This window comes from Nannospalax galili, unplaced genomic scaffold (assembly GCF_000622305.1).
Source record: "Nannospalax galili isolate Female #2095 unplaced genomic scaffold, S.galili_v1.0 scaffold762, whole genome shotgun sequence".
In the NCBI taxonomy this organism is placed as follows: domain Eukaryota; kingdom Metazoa; phylum Chordata; class Mammalia; order Rodentia; family Spalacidae; genus Nannospalax; species Nannospalax galili.
Window position 1 is genome coordinate 773,014 of NW_008350126.1, and position 27,098 is coordinate 800,111.

Genomic DNA, 27,098 nt, shown 5'->3' on the forward strand with positions numbered 1-27,098 from the left:
TTTTTAAATGATACATCCTAACTTTCATAACTCTCCAGTAACTGACTCCAAAGACATCAAAGGAAATGAAGTATAGAGCAAAGAATTCAAATATTGCTTTTAAAAGGGCTCAGTGCATTAAAAGGAGGATATAAAGAAACCTTTTAATAAGGAAAGCACTGCAATTTCTCAATGAGCTACTTGGCTGAATACGTACTAAAAAGAGCAATTGTGAAAGAGAACCACAAACCTCAGAAATTAGAAGCTGAAAATCCATATTAAAAAATCAGTTATAGCCAGGCATGGTGGCACATGTCTTTAGTTCCAGCACTTAGGAGGCAGAGGCAGGTTGTTCTCTGTGAGATCGAGGCCAGTCTGGTCTACATAGTGAGTTTCAGGTCAGCTGTGGCTACAAGGAGACCCTGTCTCAAAAACAAACAAACAAAAAAGTTACGGCTGGGCATGATGGTGCATGCCTTTAATCCCAGCACTTGGGAGGCAGAAGCAGGTGGATCTCTGTAAGATCAAGGCCAGTCTGATCTACATATCGAGTTTGAGGCTACCCAGGGCTACAAACTGAGACCCTTTCTCGGAAAAAAAAAGAAAAGAAAAAAGACTGAAGCACAAGTGACCTACTTCTGTGAGCCATTTGGGTGTCTTCATTTTGTCTTCCAACTAATTATAGACCATTAAGCTAGAGATTGTACTGTCTCAGAGATATCAACCATTGCCATCAACATAGGTGCCTTTCTCCTACCACTAAGGACCTATCAACCTCCAAGCGATGTCACAGTCTAGCTGTCAACCTCTTACAATAACCACTCCCTCTCTTCTTCCAAAATGCACTCAGATCTTTCAGACCTTATAGTTGTAAAACCTATGACAGGTAGGCAACACTAATGTTCCTGTGAAGTGGCTCCAGAAAGGAAAAGACCTTTGTCCTTTGTCAATGATTTGACCCTGCTGGTCTGTCAGTAGGGAAATGTAGAGACAAAAAGGTCAAAAATAAAAGCAGAAAGCCCCACACATTAATAGCCAAACTGTGACTACTTGGAGCCTGACCTCAATACCCCAAATGGCCAATCTCAAAAAAGACAACAGGTGCTATTGTGGTAGTGTGATGCCACATTATGGTGATGGCTGAACAAAGACAGCCAGACTCTGAGCATCCATTTAAACCAAGAATGGGACCTGATCTGTTCTGAGAATTTGTTTCTTCATATTTTTCCTGGAGCTGTGCCCCCAAAGAAAGGCTTTGCTCTGCATTTATTGAGACAGTATATCCAGCATGAAATGGGGAAGGAAAAGCAAGATTTTCCCTTTCTGATCCCTACTGACCTAGAACAGCACACACAATAAATAGATACTATCATCTACAACACAAATAGGATAAGCCATTGGTTTCAATGAATATTCACTGCTTACAACACACACACACACACACACACACACACACACACACACACACATAGTATTCTCAGTAAAGTGCAAGGAAGGGAAATGAGGGATTAAGGCTTTATGTTTGTATTACAGGAGGAGCCTAAGGCCTAGTAAGTTTGTTTACCATATAAACAAGCTGAGATAGTGTTAAATTATCTCAAAACATAGGATTAACTTTGCTTACAAGGTTAGGTAAGATTCCATTTGTCCAAAAAAGTCATTTCCACTGCTATAAAATTGCTTACGAAGACGTGAGATGCTCACTCATCTATACAGATATGGACCCTACACAAATGGCACACAAAGTAAGACCAAGTAAATTTCCTTTAATGTTATAAAAGAATTTCCATTCCCTATCAGGTAGCAATTATCTCTGAGAGTTCACTCACTCTTTTTTTTCTTTTGGTCTTTTTGAGACAAGGACTCCCTGTAGCCCCAGCTGTCCTGGAACTCACTATGTAGACCAGGCTGGCCTCCAACTCACAGAAATCTGCCTGCCTCTGCCTCCCAAGTGCTGGGATTTAAGGCGTGTGACACCACACCTGGGCCTGAGTCTTTCTTTAATAAACCTCTGTGTCTATTCTGGACTGGTAAATGCTTTTACCATCTTTGACTTATCACTGTTGTGCCTGGTGTAGTAGTAGCACCCACCTGGAATTTGAAGTTTTAAAATGTACTGAAGGAGATATTGACTACTGCTTCTTTCTTAGATAAGAAACATTTGGGTGCCTCAAGTCTCAAAATAGATTTACAAAAACTAACCTAAAATCAGATAGGCATGGTGGTGCACACCTTTAATCCCAGCACTCAGGAGGCAGAGGCAGGTGGATTGCTAGAATAAATTTTTAAAATTGAATTTTTGTATATTTATACCGCCTTCCCCTTTGGCACCCTTCTATTGCCCCCCACCCCCAACTGTAGTTCATATCTTCTGTCATTGGTGGTAAGACCTATCATGTAAAGTTAGTGTCCCCAGATGTCCCTCAGTGCACGTTCATTCACTGGGATCTAATCTATCTAGAGTCCCCCCTTTTAGAAGATAAGATCCCAGTGTACTTTTGATCCTAACAGAATGCCTGTCAAGTCAAATGCTGAATTCTTTTTTTTTTTTTTTTTTTTTTTTTTTTTTTTTTTTTTAAAAAAAAAAAAAAAAGAGGACGATAAATCTTTCACTGTGATATATCAAAATAAAACTCACAGAGATTCACCTGCTTCTGCCTCCAGAATGCTGGTACTAAAGGCATGCCCAGTGAAATGCTGAATTTTAAATGTGAGACACACCCCTATCCCCAACTCCCTTTCAACAACTACGACTGCCTTCCTGAGATGATTGTTGATTGCATGCTTTGGACTTGGGGTAGAGACGAAGTTAGACGGTTTCCAATTCCTCAACTTTTCTATTTGTCTTATTTGTAAATCTTTCAGGGACTGGATAGGTCTTTTGTGCGGAGACATCATTTCCTTACAGTTAGAACCACCTGACCTGGGGAGGCAAGTATGGCATGCCCCCATTTCTTGGTCCAGTACTAGTGTGGAGCCTGCCTGACCCACTTGTTTTTGGAAGACAAAGACTGCCCACTCCACTTAGTATTTATTGAAGTGACTTATTTGTTCCAGCGTCACGTGTGTGTATGTGTGTGTACAGACCTCTATGAGGCAAGAAGGGGATGGGACCACAAGCACTTGGCAGTCCTTTGTGGCTGTCCTCGTGGGCTGCCATTTCAAGGTGTATGTACTCTGCCATCCCAGTCTTCATTCTTTCCCCCTCCCGCTCCTCCCCTCTTCCCTCCTTCTCTCCTTGACCCATGTAATCCTCCTGTCCATCAGCCTCCAAGCGCTGGAATAACAGGCACAGAGGATGTGCTCCTATGGATGACTTTTCCTCTTGGAGTTGAAGAATTCACCTTCAAAATTGTAGCTCTCCCAACCTGCAAGGGCAGGCCTGCTTACATGGTGGCGCCTCTTCCAGGCGTAGAACTACAACTCCCAGAATGCTCTGAGAGCCTCCGGATCAAGTCTCGCGCGATGTGCCGGGGTCTGAGGCTGCTTTGTGGTCCAGGCGGCCGGCTGTGCTCCAGGAGGTCCCCAGCCGCAGGGGTCGCGATCTCATGATGGCTCTGCTCTGGAGCGCTCCACGGCCTCTCCGGAAATCTGGAGGAACCTCTGAACCTCTTTAGTGCCGGAGTTCTGGCCGCAGGCAGCAGTGGGCAGGCAGGTGACCGGCCTGGCGCTCCTGTCAGGCGCCTGTGCTGGTACGGGGGTGCGCCGGCCGGAGGCCGGGTCGGGAGAGCGCAGCCGGCGGTGGGGGTCCGGGGTCGGCTGGGGATCGCGGGGACGGGTAGGGATTGCGGGGCTGGGGGTGGGAGGCCGGGGGCCGGAGGGGGCCCGCGCTGCTCCTCTTTCTGGCGGGGCTCAGCTCCGGGCCTCCGCGTCTCTGCAGGTCCCCAATGCGGCTTCCCCCGTGAGGCCTCTGCGCGCGACCCGCAGCACCTTTGACCCATAGTCCCAGCTCCAGCCTAGACCAGCTGTGTTCTCGGGGAGCCAGAGGCTCAGCCTCGAGTGTTGGTTGAGACCGGCGTTTGGGTCTGACCAGACTTTTTAAATCCTAGCGGTTTTGTCTTGTACCCCCTGAAGAAGAGCGGTGTGGCCGAGATGGGGGCCTTGAAGGAAAGGGGAAGGAAATGTGTCCGGGTTGGGGATGCCTTCTGGACCATGATGAGTGGCCCCTGGGAACTTGTACAAAATTTCCTGAAAAATAATGCCTGCTTTGCAGTGTGGCTCCAAGTTTTGTCGGCGTGGTGGCCGTACACCTTTAATCCCAGCACTTTGGAGGTAGAGGCAGGTGAATTTCTGGAGTTTGAAGCCCACCTGGTCTACATGGAGAATTCCAGGCAAGCCAGGGCTGCATAGCGAGACCCTTTCTCAAAACAAAAACCAATGAAGACAAGTTTTGTGCAAGGTGCTATTAGTATCGGCGTAGTAATAGTGAATTTGGCCTCTGTTGGATCGCCTGTTGCTGTCAAGGTGAAATGAATAGCTCTTGTGAGCCTGTTAATGGGGAATAAATGAATGTACAGAGCAATATCTGGTGGACTTCGAAGCGCACTGTACCAACACTGGTTGTTTGTTGTTATTAGAACCCCTGGATGGACTCTTCCTGGGAAGCTTTGCTAATTTGCAGCACCTGGACAATGTTCCTCATTAACATCTGTCTGTCAGCATAGCCCAACATCATTTCACTGTGGTAAGGTGACTTCACCTGGTGTCTTGTCCTCTCACATTTGTTAAGATCACCCAGAAGATACGGTGAACTCTTGGACTTTATCCTTTTTTGGGTGTGTCTGTCACTCATTTGTTCTTGTGTGTGTTTCAATCTTGTTAACAAGCCATAATCTCTGTGTCTGTACAGAGAACAGTACTGGGGTGATCCTCTGCTGTTCCCCGTAAGAAAATGCTGTTTGTTATTTTTGTTAGGTGTCAGGGACTCTGCTCTCCTCTGCTCCAAATTCTATATAGAAAAACACCTGGATCCCAGTCTTTCAATGGCTTCAAGACAACCAGAAGTGCCTGGTAAACTTAATTCTTTTTGATTAAGTCCTGTGTTGCCCTTGTTATTCTAAGGTATAGAATCTCTGAACGATGTTATTAATTGTTCCTTTCTGCCACTAGGCACGTATTTAGACTTAATAGATTGTCATCATTTTAATATTATCTCATTATACCCCTCTCTCCCCAAGGTGTGGTATAAACCCAAATCCTAACTCAGAAGAGCCATTTCACATAAGGGTATGACAGATACTACTTTGTATAAGAGGAGAATAATTAACAGTGAGTCCTGTAGTTCTTAAGAAGTGCCAGAGTGACTGAACTTCACCTCTTTTGGGGGTGGTTAGGAACAGAATGAAGTGGACAAAAGGTATTAGCCTAGTTCACTGTTATATTGAACTTAGTGGTGAAAGTGTTTGTAGCAACATGTAATGGTTTGTTATTGCACAGTAGTGTCTGGGTTACTGAGGTTATTGATTCCTCCTTGGATTGTCACCAAGAGGGAAGAGTATTTTTAAGTTAGTCTGAATCACCGAGTTAATTCTCAGTGAAGTGTAGATGGCAATTCCTGTCTGAGAGCTATTGTGAAGATTAAGCAAATTTTGAAAATGAAATTAAAAATTGGTGTGAAATCTGCAGTTATTGCTCAAGGTTTTTGATCCCTTTGTAGGAACATTTTCTACTAAGTATTAGCCGATTTTATTGCTGTCTTTAGGAAGGCCATTTGGAATGTCTTGGGAGAGGTCTTAAACATGGTTTTGAAATTGCTCCCCAGTTAGGTAGATTAATAGCTTTCCCCATGTTCCCTAATACAGATTTATCACTTGTCTCTAACATCATGAGTGTGTGTGTCTGTCTTTCATTATTACTTGTTTGCCATAAACTCCCTGTAACCATCCAAGAGCCAGCTGTGTTAACATTCATAAGATTACTGCTTGGTGGTGCAGGAAGCACGGACTGGTGGCTGCAAGGTGTAAACCCTGGCTGGCGTCTGCCTCATGTGTGCTCGCTGGGTGATATGGACACGTTGCTTATATTCTGTACCACAGTTTTATGAGCTGGAAAGTGGGAAGAAAATTAGATGCAATGAAAGATGTAAATGTCTGGTAATTTTTCTTTGCTTATGTTTTAATTGAAATATGATGCACATAATACAAGTTCATCCATTTTAAAATGAGTTATTTAATGGTTAGTATATTTACAAGGTTGTACCCATTACAGTCAACACCTCATTGCCCCCTCTATCTAGTCCCTGGCAACCAATAATCCTCTGGGGTTTGTTAATAGTTATTAATATTGGGAGTAGTGACATGGTAGCTCTTGATCCCTTGGCATTTAGACGAAGCCTTTGTTGGTTTTGGACTAGCTGCCAGGCAGACTGATATCTTGAAGGGTGTGGTTATGTAATTTTAACAACAGGAAATGTCACCTTGAAGGCAGGTTCTGGATTAGTAAGCCAAACAAAATGACCCTTGCTACCAGGTCTGGCTCAGCTGAGAGTGACCTTGGAGTGTCACAGCAGAACATTCCAGCTGTCAGTTCCTGGGACTGAATGGCAGGATTAGCTGGCAGTGTTGGTCAGAGTGGCTGTCAGTTATTTCTGTGATGGAAATGTTTAAATCTCTAGAACACTTCCAGCTAGAAGTGGTGCCACACCATATTCTTTTTTTTTTGGTCTTTTTGAGACAGGGTCTCCCTGTAGCCCCAGCTGTCCTGGAATTCACTGTGTAGACCAGGTTGGCCTTGAACTCATAGAGATCTGCCTGCCTCTGCCTTCCAAGTGCTGGGATTAAAAGGCGTGTTCCACCATGCCGGGCCCACACCATATTCTCTTAAAGATACTTCTTTTGCTGTTTTCTTGGGGAAGACATGGAAGGTTCAGGGTTTGTCATCAGCTTGGTCAAGCCTCAGCTAGTTATTTTCTTTATGAACTGGGGCAAATCAGTTCACCATGAGGGTTTGGTTTCTTCGTCAGATGAGACGATGGGTGTAGTGGCATGACTGTCATCCCAGCATGTGGGAGCTGAGACAGGAGCATCTTTTGAGTTTGGGCTACAGAGTGAGACTCTGTTTCCCAGAGAAGGGAAAAGGAGAGAACAAGAAGATGTCTTGCTCAGTCTTGTGTGAATTGAGAGTCTTGGCATATAAATTTTGAAATGAGATAGGTTTGAGTTTTGATTCAAAATTGTGCTTTGAAGTTATGAGACTTTGCTTAGCTAAATTTGCATAATTGAACATAAGGTTTCTTAATCTCTAGAAATGGATTAGGGCCTGGTATGGTAAGGTAGTGCATGCCTATAGTTCAAGCATTGGGAAGGGCTGAAGCAGGAGGACTGCTAGAGTTTGGGGCTAGCCTGTGCTAGTTACATTGTAGTTGCCCCCCCCCAAAAAAAGCAAAAAAAAGATTAGCGTTTCTAAGTGGGATTAGTTGTTTCAGACAAACTGTTCTTGTTCTATCCCAAAGTAGGCTTCAGAGCTTTCTTGTCTACAGATTGACTTAAAGCTGCTAGTATGTTCAGTTGATGACCTATATTGACAGGTGTCTCTGTTCTTAGCACTTGAGCCCAGTGGGCCTCTAGGCAAGATGTCCCTGCCTATCGGGATGTGCCGCCGGGCATTCAGCTATGATGATGCCCTTGAGGACCCTGCACCCATGACTCCTCCTCCATCAGACATGGGCAGCATCCCTTGGAAGCCAGTGATTCCAGAGCGCAAGTATCAGCATCTCGCCAAGGTATCTGATCCTGCTCACTGCTGCTGGCATCTTGACCCCTTTGTTCTCCTCCCTCTGCTCCAGAAGCCTTTAGTGGTTCTCAGTGCCCACAAAATTGACAGCAGTCATTCCCTTTGTCTATTTTCTGTGCCTTTTAAAAATAAAAACTGGAGCTGGGCTTGGTGGTCCATGCTTTTAATCCTAGCACTTGGAAGGCAGAGGCAGGCAGATCTCTATGAGTTCTAGGCCAGCCTGGTTTACATAGTTTGAGTTCCAGGCTAGCTGTCTCAAAAAACAAAAATGCAAGAAAACTGAACAGTAGTATCATCTCATGAGACTTTTGCATAGCACTTCCCCAAGCTCTAGAACCTCATAGTTCTGATAAGGTTCTGGCTGCCTCAGGCTATTGTGTTTCTGACTCACCTGTGACTTAACTACCAGAAATATAAGAAAGCTTATCCTATTCCTGAATGAACTTGGCTTTCCAGATGCTCAGGTAAAGCCATTGAACCTGCAGTTACAGTTTCACCCAACTTTGAACTGCCTGACAGCTGGGGGCCTGACAGGAAGTATGTAGTGAGGGTCTGCTTAAACATACCTGGTATGGATCCCAGGTAGTTTGTGCACTGGTTTTGAGACTTAGGCATACAGTTTTACCTCTGAGCACAGTGTCTCCATCTGAGAGCGAGGAATACTTTGTCTTAGAAATGTTGGGGGAGAGTCTGGAGAGATGGCTCAGGAGTTAAGAACACTGTTCTTGCAGAAGACCAGGGTTTGAATCCCAGCACCCACATGGTGGCTAACAACCATCGGTGACTCCAGTTCTGGGGGATCTGGCCTCCATGGGCACAGTACCACATGGGTGCACTTAACACACATGCAGCCATAACACTCACATACATAAAATAAAAATAAATAAATCACACAAAAAAATGTTGGGAGTAAATGAGAGAGTTAAAGGTTTAAATGCTTGGCACCTGTTAGATGTGTAGCCTAACTCACCAAGTGGAGACCTATTTGCTCTTTTCCATTCTTTCTTCCCTCTCTTCATTTTGATTTTTAATTATGTGTGTCTGTGGGTATATGCATGTGAGTGCGGTGTCTGTGGAGGCCAGAAGCAGCAGATGCCCTTGGAGCTGGAGTTACGGGCAGTTGTGAGCTGTTGGATATCGGTGCTGGGTCCCCTGGAAGAGCAGGAAATACCCTTAACCACTGAGCCATCTGTCTAGCTTCTGCCCTGTTCTTTCTGATGGGCTGTTTCTGCTTTCCTTGTGCTCTCAAGAACAGGGACTTCCTGTCTAAGAAAGTTACCCCTATTGCTCTGGGGAAAACTCCTTATTTTAATATCCACTGTAATCTGACCCAATCAGCTGTTGAAGAGAAAGTATTGTGTTTTAAACAGCGGAAAGGCTAGAAGAAAAAGAAAACTGTGGCAGTCTACATGTAGAAGCATCTTGAATTTGAGGCTACCCCGCGCTCCATTGAAAGTTCCCTCTCAGAAACAAACATAAACAAAAACCCACACAAAAATAAAAACTCAGGTACTTGGGAAGGATTGCAAGTTTGAGGCCTGTTCAGCTACAGAGTGGATTCAAGACAAGTCGAGGCAACTTATTGAGTCCTTGTCTCAAAATAGAAAGTGAAAAAGAGAGCTGGAGATATAAGTGGTCAAGTGCTTCCTTTACATGTGCAAGGCCCTGGGTTTAGTCCTCAGTACCAGTGGGGAAAATGGCCATTACGTGAACCTTTAGTGTAGTGGTCTAGAAGATCACCTGGTATCTTAGTTTCTTCCTGTTGTTGTGATAAAATACTCTGATGTAGGCAATTTAAGGGATAAATGGTTTCTTTTAACTTCAAGGTGCAGTCCATTGTGTGGGATGTCAGGGAGGCAGGAGCTTGAAGCAGCTGGTCCCATCATATCTACAACCAGGAAACAGCTTGATGAATGCCTACCGGTGCTCAGCTCCATTTCTCCATTTATATAGTCCAGGATCCCCTGCCAGGGAATGGCTCCTCCCACAATTCAGATGGGTCTTTGCACATTAGTTAACATAGTTTTTGATAAGCAACCATAGACACTGGCAGAGGCTAGCCTCAATTTAGATAACCCTTCACAGTTGTGCCAAACACCTGTTTCTTAGGTTATTCTAGAGTCTGTCAAGTTGACAGTTAACATCATACCTGGGAATCTGGAGTTTGTTAGAAACAATTTTTATTCAAAACAACTTTTTTTTTTGAGACAGGGTCTCACTATGTAGCTTAGGCTGCTCTGGAACTCACTAGCCCAGGCTGGCCTTGAACTCATAGCAATCCTTAGCCTCCAGAGTGCTGGGATTACAGATGTGTACTGCCATGCCCTGTTTATATGGTCCTGGGAATTGAGCCCAGAGCTTCATGCATACTAGACAAGCATCCCCAGCCCAGAAACAAATTCTTGAGTCTCAACTGGACAGCTCAGACCTACTGTCAGCTCTCCAGGTGATTGTGACACTCAGCCAAGCTTGAAGGAATGTTCTGCTCGGGCCCAATCAGGCTTAGTGCCTGGCACATGGTCAGTGCTTTCTGACAGGTGTTTCTTGTTTCCTTTCTTTCAGTCCTTCTTCCTGTTCTTCCTGTTTGTCCTTCTTTCTCTCTATCCCTCATTTATTTTTCCTTCATTTTTGAAACAGGGTTTTGGTGGGTATTCTAAGCCTTGAACTGTGTAGCTTAGGCTGGACTTGAAGCCACACCAGTATACTTGCCTCAGTCTCCCAAGTGCTGAGATTACAGATGTATGCCTTCCAGCCTGGCATGTCTTCTGTTGTCTTAGGGAGAGACTTAGACTGGAAAAGTAGTAGACCTCCTAGCTTCAGGCTTTGACTTTCCTTTTATGGCTTGAAGCTCTTCCCATGAGCTGTTGTCAGTGATGTGATACCTATTCACTGAGTCCCTCTCAAATATTCTTCTCTTCCCAGATTGAAGGTACTTGTCACTTCTCCAAGGAAGTGAGTTTAGATATGTGGCTCCCCTGTCCTACTCACGTGCTTCCTAACCTCTCTTGAACAGGCAGAGGAAGGAGAGGCCAGTGTCTCCTCCCTTGTTGTGACTCCATCAACAACCACTGACAGTGTGGACAAGGTCCCTGTGGTGAAGGCTAAAGCTACCCATGTCATCATGAATTCTCTGATCACAAGTAAGCACCCTTCAGTCTCAGCAGAGTGAAATGCTGTGAGGAAGAGCCTCAGTCTCCTCTAACCCAGTTGCAGATGATTGTGGGGCCCAACACATGAGTGTGAATGCTGAATCCCTCAGCACTGAGCCTCCATTGAGGAGGAAGAACTGCTGAACTTTAAGCTTCTCAGTTGATTTAGGAGTATTTCTGCTATTTGTTGATAGAATCTAATTTTCCTGTGTTGATAATTGTGGTCTTGGCAAGACACAACCCTAGAAAGTTTCTGAAGCAGGGATCGAGCTGGCAGATTGAGGGTAAGGGTTAAATGATCCATTGCTCAGTGTCTTGATCTGCTGTGTTAGAGGCTCAGGTACTGCTACAGAAGGTGGCACACTGGAGCTTGGTCCTCTGGCCTTGCACTTTTATACACATACTTATTTTGTTTTGAGACAGGCTCTTGCTTTGTACCCCAGATTGGTTTCAAACTCAAAATAGTCCTCTTGCTTCAGTGTAACAGGCATGCACAACACCCGCTATTTCAGAAAACATTTATATATGCATATATGCTATATGTATGTTTATAAATGCATTTATATGTGAACTTTTGGTCTTGCTGACCAGGGCTTTGTACATGTTGGTCCACCAGGAAGACTAGGTTTGGTGCCTCAATTTCTGTAGTCATTAGAATGTGTTCTTGATGGTCCTAAGGAAGCCTGACATAAGATAGTTGCTTTCTTTTTCTTTTTAAACTTTTATAACAAGTTAACTAAACTTTCTTCTCAAAGGCCTTTGTAGTTATTGTGGGAAGTTAACCATTGTTAGATTGATGGCCCTGTGTGTTGTCACTAATGCCTGTGCAAAGGGTAAGGTGTGTAGAGGTTCTCCTTGCTGGGCTCTTTTTTTTTTTTAAGTTTGAGCTCTTCCTTTTCTTCTCTAGGAGGGCATCAGTTTGTCCTGGCCAATTCTGGAAAGTTTACGCAAACCGTACCATTTGAATCAGCAGCTCCAATTCTGTTTTGTAAGCTTGACTGTGTGGTAGTGTTAGAAAGCACAGCTGCTGTCTTGCATAGTGCGGCTTCTTCATAATGCAGATGCAGTTGGCTTGAGTAGATTCTAACACTCCAGTTGCTAAGTGTTACTTGAGGACTTCTGTGTACACGGATCTCTACATTATACACATTTTATATAACTGCAGATATAGTAGTTATACCATTTGATATTTTAATTTTTTTGAAATATTTTTATTTTATAGGTATGAGTGTATTGCCTGCATGTATATAAGTGCACCCGTCATGCAGTGCCCACAGAGGTCAGACTCCCCTGAAACTGGAGTTACAGATGGTTGTTAGCCACCATGTGGGTGCTGGGAACCAAACCCAGGCCTTCTGCAAAGAGCAGCCAGTGCTCTTAACTGCTGAGCCATCTTTCCAGGGTCTCCCTGTAGTGGTGCTGGCCTAGAACTTACTGTGTGGACCAGGCTGGCCTTGAACTTACAGAGATCCACCTGCCTCTGCCTCCAGGTGTGTGCCATCATGCCTGGCTAATTTTTTAAAGTTAATATTGACATAAGCTTGCTATTTATTTATTTATTTTTGGTCTTTTTGAGACAGGGTCTCCCTGTAGCCCCAGCTGTCCTGGAACTCACTATGTAGACCAGGCTGGCCTTGAACTCATGCCTGCCTCTGCCTCCCGAGTGCTGTATTTATTTTTTTGAGATAATGTTTCACTCCATAGCCCAGGCTGTCCAGAACTTGTAGCAGTTCTCCTACCTAAGCCTCCTAGGTGCTGGGACTGCAGGTGTGAGCCACTGTGAATGGCTACTATGACCTTCTGATGTTGCTATCATGTTTTATTTTAAAATATAACTGTACTTAAAGCCCTGGCATTGGTGTACTGTTATTAAATTCCCTTTTCAGGGGACTTCCTTGTGAGACAGAAAAGTCTTAGTGCATTTATGCTTTTTGTTTTTGTTTTGGTTGCAAATATATCATAAGAAGGGGAATGACTGAGTCATAAAGCTGGTGTGGTGATTGCATCCATAACTACCATATTCTTGTGTGTAGGGTATTTTATATAGTTCATAGATTAAGCAAAAATCTAGCCATCATTCTCTAGTATAAGTGACTTGTGAGATAATAGGTCAGACTGAGGGAACATTGAGTATCAACTAGGCCAGGCATAGCTGCAGACAAATCACACATAAGAAATTTGGAATCGCAGGGGCTGGAGAGATGGCTCAGTGGTTAAGAACACTGACTGCTCTTGCAGAGGACCTGGGTTCGATTCCCAGCATCCACATGGCAACTACGAACTGTCATTAACTCCAGTTCCAGGGGAATCTGAAGCTCTCTTCTGACCTCTGCGGCGTTGCATGACATGGGTGCACTACATACATGCAATGCACTCATACACATAAAATAAAAATATTAAAAAAAAATTGGAATCGGTACACCTAGGCTAGTTCATGACAGGTTGTCTGTGCTGTGACTCTGGTTGGTACCTGGGTGCTGGCTAGCAGGAATGTGACCTGTCTCCTTTTGGCAAAGGTTGTTTTTGTGCAGGTGGTGAGTCTCTCTTAGGGAGTTTAGTGTTCTGGAGAATTTTTACTGTGTCTGGATGTCACAGTATCCCTTTAGGAGCAGCTTGCTTTTTTTTTTTTTTAATTTAAAAATTTTTATTTTATGTGTATGCGTGTATTGCCTGCATGTAGGTAGGTGCACCTGTGTCGTGCAATGCCCCTGGAGGTCAGAAGAGGCTGTCGGGGACTGGAGTTATGGGACAGTTGTTAGTTGCCATGTGGGTGCTGGGATTCGAACTCAGGTCTTCTCCGAGAACAACCAGTGTTCTTAACTGCTTAGCCATCTCTCCAGCCCCGCAGCTTGCTTTTTAGTATGCTGTGAGGGAAGGCTCGTTTCTTGTGAGGGAACATTTGTATGAGGTTCAGATTTATTACTGGGTCAGTACCTGTCTGGGGCAATCTTTGCTCTTGGATGGCCTTGCTTTTGGGGAGAACAGCAGATACCTGTATTGTCCTTGGTTTGTGGTGGGTTAGGGGACAGGCATGACTGTTCTCTCTTTTCAGAACAAACCCAGGAGAGCATCCAGCGTTTTGAACAGCAGGCAGGACTGAGAGATGCTGGCTACACACCCCACAAGGGCCTTACCACTGAGGAGACCAAGTACCTCCGAGTTGCAGAAGCACTCCATGTAAGCAACCTGAACTTGCATGGCTTGAAATACAGCTCTGGTTTAGAACTTTGCAGCTCGGCTGTCTGTCAGCTGTGAAGAGTCGGGGGAAGAAAATGGGCAGAGGGATCTGGACTGGGTTAGTCCCTGCTGTGGTGGCACTCCTGGCAGAAGGCTCTGAAGGTGTTAGCCTTAAAGGTTTTGCTTACTTGTCTATAATGTGAGAGCATCTGTTTTGCTTACTTCTTTTTAGAAGGATCCAGTGGGAGTCTCAGCTCGTACATGTGATGTGTGAGAACTCTATGAACTATAAAACAGACATAGGTTTTATATGGCAGAGTGACTAGCTATGAGGGAGGGAGAGGGGAATCTGGCAGTTCTGACAATTAACAGTTTAGCTGGATAGCCACATCATGCTCTGTATTTAATTAATTAAATAATTTTGAGAAAAGGTTTCCATATGTCATCCTGGCTGACCTTGAATGTGTGGTGGTGATCCTGCCTCCGCCTCCTGAGTCCTGGGATCACAGGTGTGCACCACCATACTCAGTGTATACTTAAAAAAAAATCAAATGTTGAATTGGAATTGTGGTTTCTAAATTAGAATAAGTAGGAATTTTAGAGCCAGGTGTGGTGGCGCACACCTTTGATCCCAGCACTGGGGTGGCAGAGGCAGGTGGATATCTGTGAGTTCAAGGCTTGGTCTACATAGTGAATTCCAGGACAGCTGGGGCTACAGGGAGACCCTGTCTTAAAAATACCGCCCCCCCAAAAGAAGTAATTTTAGTGAAGGTTAATTTAATCATGATCCAATATTTTGCTTACCACTGAGCTGCAGCTCCAGTCAGTTCTCTAGCCCCCACCCCCGCCTTTTTTAAAAAATTGAGACAGGATCTTCTTGTAGCCCCAGCTGGCCTGAACTCACTATGTAGACCAGGCTGGTCTTGATCTCATAGAGATTTGCATGCTTCTGCCTCCTGAGTGCAGGGATTAAAGGTGTGTGCACTGTGCCTTGTTTACCCTATTGTGTTTTGAGACTTAGTTAAGTCTGGCCTTATGGTGTGTGGGATTCCTGGTATCACCATGTCTGGCTATGATGAAACATTTTAATAAACAAATTAGTTTAAAATGACTTTACTTTTTCATTTATTTTAAAAATTATTTTTCTTTTCTGTGTACCAGTGTTTTGCCTACATGTATGTAAGTGCACCGTGTGCTTGCATCACATTCTGCCCGTGAGCGTGACTAGCTATCACCTGGAACTAGAGTTATAGATGGTTGTTAGCTGCCATTTAGGTGCTGAGAACCAAATCTGGGTCCTTTCCAAGAACAGCTAGTGCTCTTAACTGCTGAACCATCTCTTTAGTTCCTAAATGACTTTTTAAAGTTTTTTTTTTTTTTTTTTAACAATTATTTGTGTGCATGTATGTACATTTGGGCACATACATGCCATGCCACTTTGTGTAGAAATCAGAGAACAACTTGCAGGAGTTGGCGCTTTCCTATGTGGGTCTGGGATTGAACTCAGGTTGTCAGCCTGGCAGCAGACACCTTTACCCACTGAGCCATCTAATCAGCCCTCAAAATGACTTTCTTTTGGAGAGATCACCTTACACTGAATGGTGCTCTATGATTTTGAAGCTCTTGTGTTCACATAATCTTGACATTAATCCTTTGAGGTAGATACTATAGCCTTTGTTTTGTAAATGAAGACTGGAGAGATAGCTTGGTCAGTAAAGTACTTGCTGCACAAGAACCCATGTAAAAAGCTGGATATGGTGATGCATGCTTCTAGTCTCAGTGCTGAGGAAGTGGAGACAGGCAGATCCCTGAGGCTTGCTGGCCAGGCAGCTTAGTCTAACCTGCAAATCCCAGCAAATTCCAGTAAGAGTCCTTGTCTTTTTTTGGCGGGGGGGGGGGGGGGGGTAGTTCTTTTTGAGACAGGATCTCCCTGTAGCCCCAGCTAGTCTAGAACTCACTAATGTAGACCAGGCTGACCTTTAGGTCACAGATATCCGCCTGTCTCTGCCTGCTGAGTGCTGGGACTAAAGGCATGTGCCACCACACCTAGCTAAGAGCCCACTTTAAAAAACAAAGTGGGCCAGGCGTGGTGGCACGTGCCTTTAATCCCAGCACTTGGGAGGCAGAGGCAGGTGGATCTCTGAGTTCAAGGCCAGCCTGGTCTATATAGTGAGTTCCAGGCCAGCTGGGGCTACCGGGAGATCTTGTCTCAAAAAAAGCCAAAAAGTGGATGGCTTCTGAGGAATGACACCTGAGGTTGATCTCTGGCCTCAACATGTACCTGCACATACATGGCACCTGCATATCCCCCACATGTACCCCCTCACATGTGCATGCATGCGCACACACACACATACACAAAGATGGAGAATGTAATCCAAGGTCCAAGCCAGTAACAAGATCTGAACTCAACAAGTCTCCTGATTGTTTTCCCCTCATTCTTTTTAATATATTATTTTTATTTTTTATTTTATGTGTATGAGTGTATTGCCTGCATGTATGAGCGCACCCATGTTGTGCAATGCTGAGGAGGTCAGAAGAGGGAGTCAGAGACCCCTGGAACTGGAGTTAAGGACAGTTCATAGCCACCATGTAGGTGCTGGGAATCGAACCTGGGTCCTCTGCAAGAGCAGTCAATGCTCTTAACTGCTGAGCCATCTCTCCAGTCCCTTCTCTTCCTTATTCTAAAGTGTGTGGGAATCTGTCTTAGGGATTCAGAGTCTCTGAAAGGGAGGGCAGAGGCAAGTTGGGAGGGGAACAAACACAGGTCTGAGTAACTCAGCAGTTAAGAGTGCTGGGTGCTCTTGCAGAGGATCTGGGTTAAGTTCCCAGCACCCACATGACAGCTCATAACTCTCTGTAACTCTGGTTCTAGGGGATCTGATGCCCTCTTGTGGCCTCCTTGGGCACCAGGTATATGTAGTGTACCTACATACATGCAGGCAAATACCCATGCACATAAAAATAAAATAACTCTTAAAAGTAAGTTCTGGTAGCTGCGACAAGGCCTTTTGAACACAGGGAGAACCACAAAGCATGAGAGGAGCATGGGTACAGTGTATGGGGCATGGACAGCGTGTGGAAGGGGGACAGGATATCATGAATGGGTTGCATTGTGGAATGACTATTGCAGATGAATCTGCAGGCTGTTTAAATGCCACTGCTATGAGAGATTAGTGTTGGGCCTGTGACCATTTAAGCTTAGACAAAGCTGCTTTCAGAGAGAACCACTGTCAGTTTTTGACATTTCAATCTGATAACACATTGTCAACCTACACAGATTGATTTGTTGAGAAATTCTGAGGGTGATCACTTGGCATATAGCTTGGGCTAAGCAGAGGCATATTACTTAGAGGGTAGACATACTATGTGTTGAACTCTAAACCAGGCCTAAGAACTAAGCAGCAGCTTTGTCTTACTACTAGACTGCTAGTGTGCTGGAGGTATTTTTGCAGTGCTGTGGAGTGGCTGCCTATGGGAGAGGACAGAGATGGGCAGTTTCCCCAGAGGAACCTTTAGCATATCACTGTATAGTGCTAAAGGTAGCAAGCCTGAGTCTTGGCTTTGAAAGTCTGAGAAGGGCAGGGGTTGCACTTAAAGGAGACATAGGAAGTGGAGAGATACAGGCCAAGCCAGCTTGAGTTGTGGCTTTCTCACTAAATGACTTTGTTGAAAGTAAAAGCTCTACTACATGGATTTTAGTACAGAAATGCTTGAAATAAGTTATAGAGTACAATTCCTTAGAAAGATGGAATTCCATCTAGGATGGCAAAAATAAAGGGTCCAAATTATTCCATCTGCTTTTCCTTGAGCCTGAAGTTAGGATGTGGATCAAGGTGTTTATAAACCCAGATTTAGTTGTTTTGTGTTTGACTTCACTTTGAAAAAGTCTCTCTTCTCACCCATCTGAACAGAAACTAAAGTTGCAAAGTGGAGAGATAATAAAAGAGGAGAAGCAGCCTGCATCAGCCCAGTCCACCCCAAGCAGCACCCCTCACTCATCCCCTAAGCAGAAGTCCAGGTGAGCCTTTCCTGGACCCTTCTGAGCTGTATGTAGGAAAGTCAGGCTTAGATCTGTGGTTTCTTGGCAGCATAGGAATAGATGTATTGGGATGTATATATAATTTTGTATTCCAGAGGCTGGTTTACCTCTGGTTCCTCCGCTGCCTTACCTGGCACGAATCCTAGTACCATGGATCCTGGAAGTGGGAATGACAGGAACTCATCAGATAAATGGAGCCTCTTTGGACCACGACCCCTCCAGAAGTCTGATTCTGGTAAGACAGCTCCGTCAGAAAAGGACCATGTTGCAGTTTGGGCTGTGTAATTATTTATTCTGTTTTCTACAGGAGGTTTTGCCATCCAGGCCTACAAAGGAGCCCAGAAACCTTCCCCCATGGAGCTGATGCGTGCCCAGGCCACCCGAGCAGCCGAAGAGCCAGCAACCTTCAAGCCTCCCAAGATGGACATCCCAGTGGTAGAAGGGAAGAAACCACCACCACGAACCCATAATCTCAAACCCCGTGACTTGAATGTGCTCACCCCCACTGGCTTCTAGAATGCTTCCCATCCCAAGGACTCAGCTCTTTTACCTTGGCTCTGACATAGGATTGGTGTATTTTTAAGGCTTGAACAGCATTAATGCAAAGCTTGTGCTTGTGTGAAAGAACCATTTTACACTGCTTTAAAGATAAATGTCAGCGGTGATATATGGGAGACCTATTTTTGTATTATGTCTGGAGCTGGGCTTCAAGCCTTGCTTACCTAGGTTTAGTAATGCTTATGCTATTCCAAAACCAAGGTGTCTTGATTTTTTTTCTTGATCAACACGGGCACTGACAAATGATGATAGAGGTGCCCACCAACTAGTCTGGACAGCTGGGGCCTTCTGACATGCTCTAGTCTTGTCAGCGAGGCTAAACTTGCTTGAGATCTGGGTACAGCTAACAGACCTGGCGGGAACCCTGTGTTTATTTTGTTCAGCCTAATAGATCCCTTTGTCCTGCAGCCGCTTCTGGGTGCCTCCTGGCCTCTGCAGGTGGAGGGCTGCTTCTCTTTTGTATGTCCTGGAACACTAGTCCTGCATAGCCTGTCTTGCACTTTAAAGTGAAATTAACTCCAATTTGGTTGAAAACTTCTTAAAGAGAGAAAATTGAGTCTACTGATTTCATATTGGTAAATGGATCCTAAGTGTCACCCCACCCCCCCCTTATATTACTGGAGACTGAACCCAGGGCCTTGCTCATGTTGGGCATATGCTCTACCACTGAGCTTCAACCCCTACCTCTCCTGGATCTTAAGCTTTTTTTCTTAGACTAAAGAAGATGGTAGATACAGTTGAGATAGACTTGAGGTTCACATGAAATTCATGTCACCTTATTTTGATTTCTTCGTCTGAGTCATAGCCTGCAATTTTTTTTGTTGCTGTTGTTGGGGGAGGAGGAAAAATACAAAAAATTTCTATAATGAAAGTATTTTCCATCAAATGAGCCTCATACTTTATGTAACACATTTTCCTGGGGAAAGAGGGGAAGAAAATGCCTTTTTATTTCTCCTTACTGTGCACAGGCTCCGTATCTTGAACACTGTCTCCAATGCTTACTGGGTTTTGTTTGGGATAGTATTTTGTTTACATAATGAGCTAACCACCTCACAGAGAACCCCTGGAGTCTAAAATTGTTGTAAAAGTTAATTTATTTGTGTTATCTCTTGTATTGACAATAAAAATCCTTACTACTTTCTCAAATGTGGGTATCTTTTGTTCTATTAAGAACAGCTGATCAGCCTGCACAGTCATGGAGCTAGGCATAGTAAATCTGGTGCCTTTTTCTTGTATCTTTTGACAGCAAGTATTTTATAATGCACCTTTCTATGCCCCACTTTGTTACATTGGCTCTTAACTGGCCACAAAGTCATAGGCAGTATAAAGGGTCTAATATGGAATGTGCTCTATTTGGGAAGAACTAATGTCTTTCTAGAAACAGGCCATCAGTACCTTTACTCATGTACACTAATGAGTTTGTTCAGCAGGGGGATTCAGCAGGGGGGGTTCCTTCACATCTGGAAATGTTAAACATATAGTACATACAGTATTGCCTGTTTCCAAAGTATAGATAAATAATTTATTAAAAAATATATACACCTCATATATTTAAGCCATATTTGAGTAGGCTAAAGATTATCAAAAAAGGTATATACTGAAGAATTAGAAAGTTATTACAACCTACAGATAAATAAGATAGGCTTGGTCCTATGATATTTCTAACTACTGTTCATACTTCAGAGCTTCTAAGTAGATGGAGACAGGAGGTAATCTTGGTCCTCAGTGCTTAGAAGTGTGGGATGGGCTCTGTGTCGGGGTTTAAGTCTGCAGTATAGAAGAGCAGCAACTTCAACAAATGCACCTTGTCTTGGAGCTGGGGGACCAGAGGTTCACCCAGCAGGTAGATCAGACGGCTGCGGAAGGCCTCGATCTGCTTCTCCACGTCCACCACGGTGATGTCATCTCCTTGCTGGGGCTTAGGCTTAATTCTCTTGATGATTAAGTCTTTACGATCAATCACTGAACTTCGTAGGTGCTCTGCAAGAGGGAAGAAGACAAAACTGAACTGCTTTTTGTTCCTTATGATTTAAAAGGCTGCAGTTCAGTTCTACTAAGGCCTATTGCCTTAGCATTGGATGGCAAGTCGAAAGGTCACATGAGTTGCTGTGGGAACGCCAAGGGGCTGTGTTCTTTGCTCACCCTGATTGTCAAGAAATTTAAAGATTATTTTTATTAATTTGTGTGTGTATGTATGTATGCTCTATTCAGGTACCTGCTGAGGCCAGAGGAGGACACCCAATCCCCTGAAGCTGGAGTTAGAGGCAGTTGTGAACCACCTGATATGTGTGTTAGGAACTGAACTCATGTCCTCTGTAAGAGCAGCAAGTGCTGCTAACTGCTGAACCATCTCTCCAGCCCAGGAAATTTTATATATTAAAAAATATTTTGGTTTTGGGTCTGTGAGATGGCTTACCAGTTAAGAGCACTGGCTGCTCTTCCAGAGGACCTGGATTTGGTTTCCAACACCCACATAGTGACTAACAATTGTCTATAACTCCAATTCCAGGGGATCTGAGGCCCTCTTCTGGCCTCTGGGCATTGCATGCATGGATGCACTGACACATGCAATCAAATCACTCATACACAAAATAAGATTTTATTTAAAAATTAATTTTTTTCCTTGGAACAGTAAGTCTGTACTAAATAAACATTTTATAATAACCACTTATGAAAAAAATTATGGTGAATCAAACAATTTATATTTGTTGTGCATGTGCATGTATGTACTCAGGTTGTCAGGCTTGGTGACAAGTGCCTTTACCTGCTAAGCCATTTCTCCAGCCCCCGAATTTTAAATAATTTTTTTGGGGGGCGTCTTTTTTTGAGACAGTCTCCCTGTAGCCCCAGCTGGCCTGGAACTCAAAGAGATCCACCTGCCTCTGCCTGCTGAGTGAGTGCTGGATTAAAGGTGTGCCACCACACCGACCTTAAATAAAGAAATTTCTAAGTATGAAAATAAATGGGACCTAACTACATTTGTAGTAATACTGGCTTACTGTAACTCAGAAACTTGTTTTTGTTTTTTTGTGACAGGGTCTCAACTACATAACCCTGGCTGGCCTCGAACTCACTATGTAGGGCAAGTTAGCCTCAAGCTCAAAGAGATCTGCCTGCTTCTGCCTCCTGAGTACTGAAATTAAACCAGAAACTACATTATAGGATGGCCCAAGTAAATAAATATAATTCATACTGTTGGGAAAGAATCCTGTGATATTGAAGTGGAAATTGAGGTTTCATTGGGAACATGTAAATCAGGAGTTCAAAGCTAGCCATGGCTACATAAGAGTTTGAGACCAGCCTGGGATACATGAGACCCTGTCTTTAAAAAAAAAATGACTATCTAATCAGAAAGTAATTAGAAGCAGAGACTCCAGGAGAAACCCTCAATCTGGGTGATAATGTAGGAGGTCTTATATACATTTCCTACTCTCCATTAAAAAAAAAATCGGGGGCTGGCAAGATGGCTGTGAGAAAGTGTGCCTGTCACCAAGTCTGATGACCCGAGTTCAATTCCTGGGACTCACTAGCTGTCCGCTGACTGCATAAGCATAGTGGTACATATGCTCAAATACATACATGCACATAAAAGAAAGTTTAAAATGTAAAAGAAAATAGAATTTTGAGGAGAAAGGCTAATTTAAGATCAAAGCAGGCTAGTTACAAGGTGAACCTGTAATATCTTTTAGAAGAAAAACAACACTTGGGGCTGGAGAGATGGCTCAGCAGTTAAGAGCACTGACTACTCTTGCAGAGGACCCAGGTTCGATTCCCAGCACCCACATGGTGGCTATAAATTGTCCTTAACTCCAGTTTCAGGGGAATCCGAAGGCCTCTTCTGACCTCCGCGGCATTGCACAAGTGCACTCACATACATGCAGGCAATACACTCACACACATAAAAATAATAAAATATTTTTTAAAAAAGAAAAACAACACTTAAAATCTAATACGGAGACCTGTCAAGAGGACATAGGCATCAACCTGAAGGAGTCCATTAGTCACATTGTGGACAGTGTGACCAGAAAATGACAAAATGGATTATTTTTTTAAGATAGGATCTTCTTATATACCCAGGCTGGCCTGGAACTTGTTAAACCAAGTTTGCCTTAAACCCAACCTCCTAAAGTGCTGGGATTATGTAGGCATGGGCCACCATGCTTAGCATTGAAAAAAGGAGGGAATTTACTTTAACATGTTGAATTTTTAATATGCTTAGCACACACACACACAAAAATTGGGGGCTAGAGAGATGGCTCAGTGGTTAAGAGTACTTGCCCTTCCACAGGACTGGAGTTCATTTCCCAGCACCCAGTATAAGTGGCTCATAACCTCTTGTAACTCCAGCTTCAGGGGACCCATCACCCTTTTCTGGCCTCTGTAGACACTTGTGCATGCGTGAGGGTCCTTTTCACAGAAGGCCAGTTACAAGATGCAGAAGGAAGGTCTAAAACTAGAAAGTTGTAGGCCGGACGTGGTGTTGCATGCCTTTAATCCCAGCACTTGCTAGGCAGAGGCAGGCAGATCTCTGTCAATTCAAGGCCAGCCTGGTCTACATAATGAGTTCTAGAGCAGCTGGGGCTACAGGGAGACCGTGTCACAAAAAGACCAAAAAAAAAAAAAAAAAAAAGCTAGAAAGTTGTAACTTTACACCCCACTAATACATTTATTTAACTAAGCTACACATAGCTGCTGAACCACAGTTTCTGCCTTTGGGTCATTTATTAATAACAAGAGAAGTGATGGACAAATCTCATAGACAGTACCTTGACCAAATCAATGACTTACTTTTTGATGTCATGCACTGTGAAGGGTCATCATCTATTTAGTATTTTATTCATTATTTTTAGACAGGGTCTTATAATGTAACCCACATTGGCTTAAATCTCCTATGTGGTCCTGACTGGCCTTAAACCTTTGATTTTTCTGCTTCAGCCTCCCAAGTGCTGGATTATAGGTGTGTACCACCAAGCCTGGCAATTTTGTATTTTTTATTTTATTGTATTATTTTATGAGTGTATTGTCTGCATGTATGTGAGTGCACCCATGTCATGCAATGCTGCAGAGGTCAGAAGAGGGCTTCAGATCCCCCTGGAACTGGAGTTAAGGATGGTTCGTAGCTGCCATGTGGGTGCTGGGAATCGAGCCCGGGTCCTCTGCAAGAGCAGTCAGTGCCCTTAACCACTAAGCCATCTCTCCAGCCCCCAATTTTGTATTCTTATCATTAGATATTAACATAATCTGATGGTGAGGAAACAATTAGATAGTCTCAGTTAAAGGATATCTTGTAAAGTGAGTGACCTAGACTCTTCAATAATGTCTCTCATTAAGGACAAAGTAAAGGCTGAGAACTGAAGGAGACAGTTACTGCCAAGTATAGTGCTGTATGTTTCATAGGACACTGGCTCAAAACAAAGCCTACAACTGCTAAGATTCTTACTGTGAGAGTATTGAGTAATCTATCAAGAAGCAGTTTCTTTTCTATTTTTAAAATATTTTGGTGGGGGGAGGGCTGGAGAGATGGCTCAGTGGTTAATAGCACTGGCTGCTCTTGCAGAGGACCCTGGTTCAGTTCTCAGCACCCACATGATGGCTCTTCTACAGGACTGAAAATGAAAATACTGGGGAAACAAAAAGCTATAAAATGTGTCTCGTCCCACGCCCAGAGGCCAGTCCTACCAGAGTTCTAAAAATATGCCGATTTAAGCCCAAGGTCACATATGAGGCACACACAGATCTGAGAGCTTTTGACTCAGATGCACCAAATCTATTACAGCATTATTTTCTCAGTATCCTCACTTAAAAAATAAAATAACCCTGTTAGTGAAAGGGTTGAACAATACTGTGTCAGAAATTGGGGAAACAGAATAAACTTATTTATCTCTATCTATCTATCTATCTATCTATCTATCTATCTATCTATCTATCTATCTATCTATCTATCTATCTATCAATCATCTATCTAGTCTGTCTAATCTAATCTATCTTCTATATTTTAGAAAAGGTCCACTTTGTAGCCCTAGCTGGCTTGGAACTTGCTATGTAGACAAGGCTGGCCTTGAAATCACAGAGCTCTACCTGTCTCTGCTTCTCAAGTGCTGCAATTAAAGGCCTGTGTTACCATGTCTGGCGGTATATTATATTAAAAATATGCTCAATACGTTTTCCTTCAGCCTTCAGATAAAAATATTTAAAGTTCCTCTAAACTCATATGCATTGGGCCTAATTATAATCTAAAAAGAAAGTACAGTCAGTAATAGCACAGTATGTCCAAACAATCTGTAACAGGAAAAAAATTGCCTAGCTATTTACCTGCAGGGTCCTTTCAACATTCAAGCAACAAAAATTTGTGAATGCCAACTATATTTCTGAAACTGGACTACACTGTAGGGAAAGTGGTCTCAGAGACTTGGCCCCAGTCCTGTGGGCTGACATTCTAATTTCAGGAAGCCTGAGAACAAATAAACCAACACAGATACAGCTTGAATGCAAAGAAATAAAGAGGACTCATGATTACTAGTAACATGGAAGGTACAGAATGAGGGACGGAGCCCAATCTAGCTATGGAGAGCCTTGAGCTGAGTCCTCAGTATGCAGGGGAAATGAAGCCCAGGTAGAAGGAATAGAAAGTGCAAATGTCCTGAGGTAGGGAAAAAACTAAAGTCAGGGAAGAGGAGGGAAAACAGTTCTAGATGCAGCTGAAAGGTGGGCTGAGCATGTAATAACGTGACACTTCGCCTTTGAGAGCAGAGGGTATCTGAAAGTTTTCGTGGAGGGTTTTAGTAGGAAAATCAGATTTATTTCACTTTGCCACTGGTGAATGAATGGTTTTAGGGGGAATGGTTTTAGCATAATTTGATTTTCTTACAAAAGGCCTATGCTACTGACAAACCTAAAAATGATTTGGGAAACAAAGGAGGAGGGATGGGGATGGCTCAGTTGGTAAAGTGCCTGCCATACTAGCAGGAGGACCTGGGCTTGGATCCAACACCACATAAAAAGCCAGGTAAATGGCACAGAGACAGGAGGATCCCAGAAGTTCACTGGCCAGCTAGTCTAGTCAATGGGTGAGGTCTGGGCTTAGAGACAGACCCTGTCTCAATAAATAAGATGGAGAGTGATGGAGGGAGACACTTGATGTCAACCTTTGGCCTCCACATGCACGCACACATGTGTAGTGCACCTACACATACGTGACACATACTCTACACATATACACACAGACACAAAGATAAAGAAATATGAAAATGTGGGGAAAAAAGTTGACCGAATAGGGTAGAGTAGTGAACACTTGGGGTTGAAGCAAGAGAACTTCAGAATTTATTGAAATAGTGCAGGGAATTTAATGACAGATGTGCACGGTACTAATCTCAGCACATGTACACGCAGGAGGAAACTTTGGCCAGTGGATTTCAGCCACCCTGGTTGCATGGCAAGGGATTAGATCTTACATCTTAGTATAAGCATTTGTAGTTCCTTACCTAATGATTCAACCAACAGTGGATGAAAATATTCAGAGAGGGCTGGGGAGATGGCTCATCAGTTAAGAGCAATGACTGCTCTTGCAGAGGACCCGGGTTTGATTCCCAGACCCACATGGCAACTACGAACCATCCTAACTCCAGTTCCAGGGGAATCTGAAGCCCTTTTCTGACCTCTGATGCACTGCATGACATGGGTGCACGCACATATATGCAGGCAACACATTCATACACATAAAGAATAAAAATAAAATATAAAAAACATTCAGAGAAAAAGATTGTGCTTGTACTAATGTGCATAGACTTTTATTTCTTGTCTGCATCCCCTAAACAACCAGCCTAACAACTACTTATATAAAATGTGTATTGTATGAGGTATTATAAGTAATCTGGAAATGATTTAAAGAATATGGAACTATGTGTACAGTTCATATGCAAATACCATGCCACATCAGGGATTTAAGCAAAGCAGATTTTGGCATCTATGATGGTTCATCTTGACTGTCAATTTGATGGGATTTAGAATTACCATGGAAACAAACCTCTACACAAGGCTGTAAGGGATTACCTAGATTGGATTAACTGAGGTGGGAAGATCCACCCCAAATGAGGGTAGCATTATTCATGGGCTGGGATCCTGGATTGAATAAAAAGGAGAAAGCAAAATTGGGCATGGTGGCACAAGTCTTTAATCTGAACACTTGGGAGGCAGAGGCAGGTGGATCTCTGTGAATTTGAGGCCAGCCTGGTCTACATAGTGAATTCTAGGCCAGCTAGTGAGACCCTGCTTTAAAAAAAGAAAAAGAAAAAGAGAAAGCTGAGCACCAGCATTCATCTCTCTGCTTCCCTGACGGCAGATACAATGTGACCAGTGCTTCCCTGACGGCAGATACAATGTGACCAGTGCTTCCCTGACGGCAGATACAATGTGACCAGTGCTTCCCTGACGGCAGATACAATGTGACCAGTGCTTCCCTGACC

At 43.6% G+C, this 27,098-nt stretch overlaps 2 protein-coding genes across 10 annotated transcripts in view; one reads left to right on the top strand and one right to left on the bottom strand.

Moving 5' to 3' along the window:
* Positions 1–3,447: 3,447 nt before the first annotated feature.
* Kiaa1191 (KIAA1191 ortholog) lies at positions 3,448–19,748 on the top strand. Of its 7 annotated transcripts, none has more exons than XM_008847332.2 (9): positions 3,448–3,671; positions 4,557–4,663; positions 4,894–4,989; positions 7,521–7,699; positions 10,724–10,850; positions 13,912–14,036; positions 17,951–18,057; positions 18,174–18,313; positions 18,386–19,748. In XM_008847332.2, the coding sequence occupies exons 3-9, from the start codon at positions 4,962–4,964 to the stop codon at positions 18,592–18,594; spliced, it is 915 nt and encodes a 304-aa protein (XP_008845554.1). In that variant the 5' UTR covers positions 3,448–3,671; positions 4,557–4,663; positions 4,894–4,961; the 3' UTR covers positions 18,595–19,748. The 7 variants fall into 7 exon arrangements, with proteins under 7 accessions (XP_008845554.1, XP_008845557.1, XP_008845556.1 ...); XM_029570528.1 differs by lacking the exon at positions 3,448–3,671 and adding an exon at positions 4,305–4,443; XM_008847335.2 differs by lacking the exon at positions 4,894–4,989.
* Simc1 (SUMO interacting motifs containing 1) overlaps positions 19,348–27,098 on the bottom strand; it is a 70,155-nt gene continuing 62,404 nt past the window's right edge. For all 3 annotated transcript variants that reach the window (XM_017801731.2, XM_008847331.3, XM_029570527.1), the window contains one exon: positions 19,348–20,616. In XM_017801731.2, coding sequence (XP_017657220.1) covers positions 20,366–20,616 — 251 coding nt within the window. In that variant the 3' untranslated portion in view covers positions 19,348–20,365. The remainder of the gene's footprint in view (positions 20,617–27,098) is intronic.

Coding starts and splice junctions, on each gene's coding strand:
- Kiaa1191 (XM_008847332.2), top strand. CDS start 4,962: ATGGCTTCAAGACAACCAGAAGTGCCTG. Junction 7,700..10,723: donor AGTATCAGCATCTCGCCAAG/GTATCTGATCCT, acceptor TCTCTTGAACAG/GCAGAGGAAGGAGAGGCCAG. Junction 10,851..13,911: donor CATGAATTCTCTGATCACAA/GTAAGCACCCTT, acceptor CTCTCTTTTCAG/AACAAACCCAGGAGAGCATC.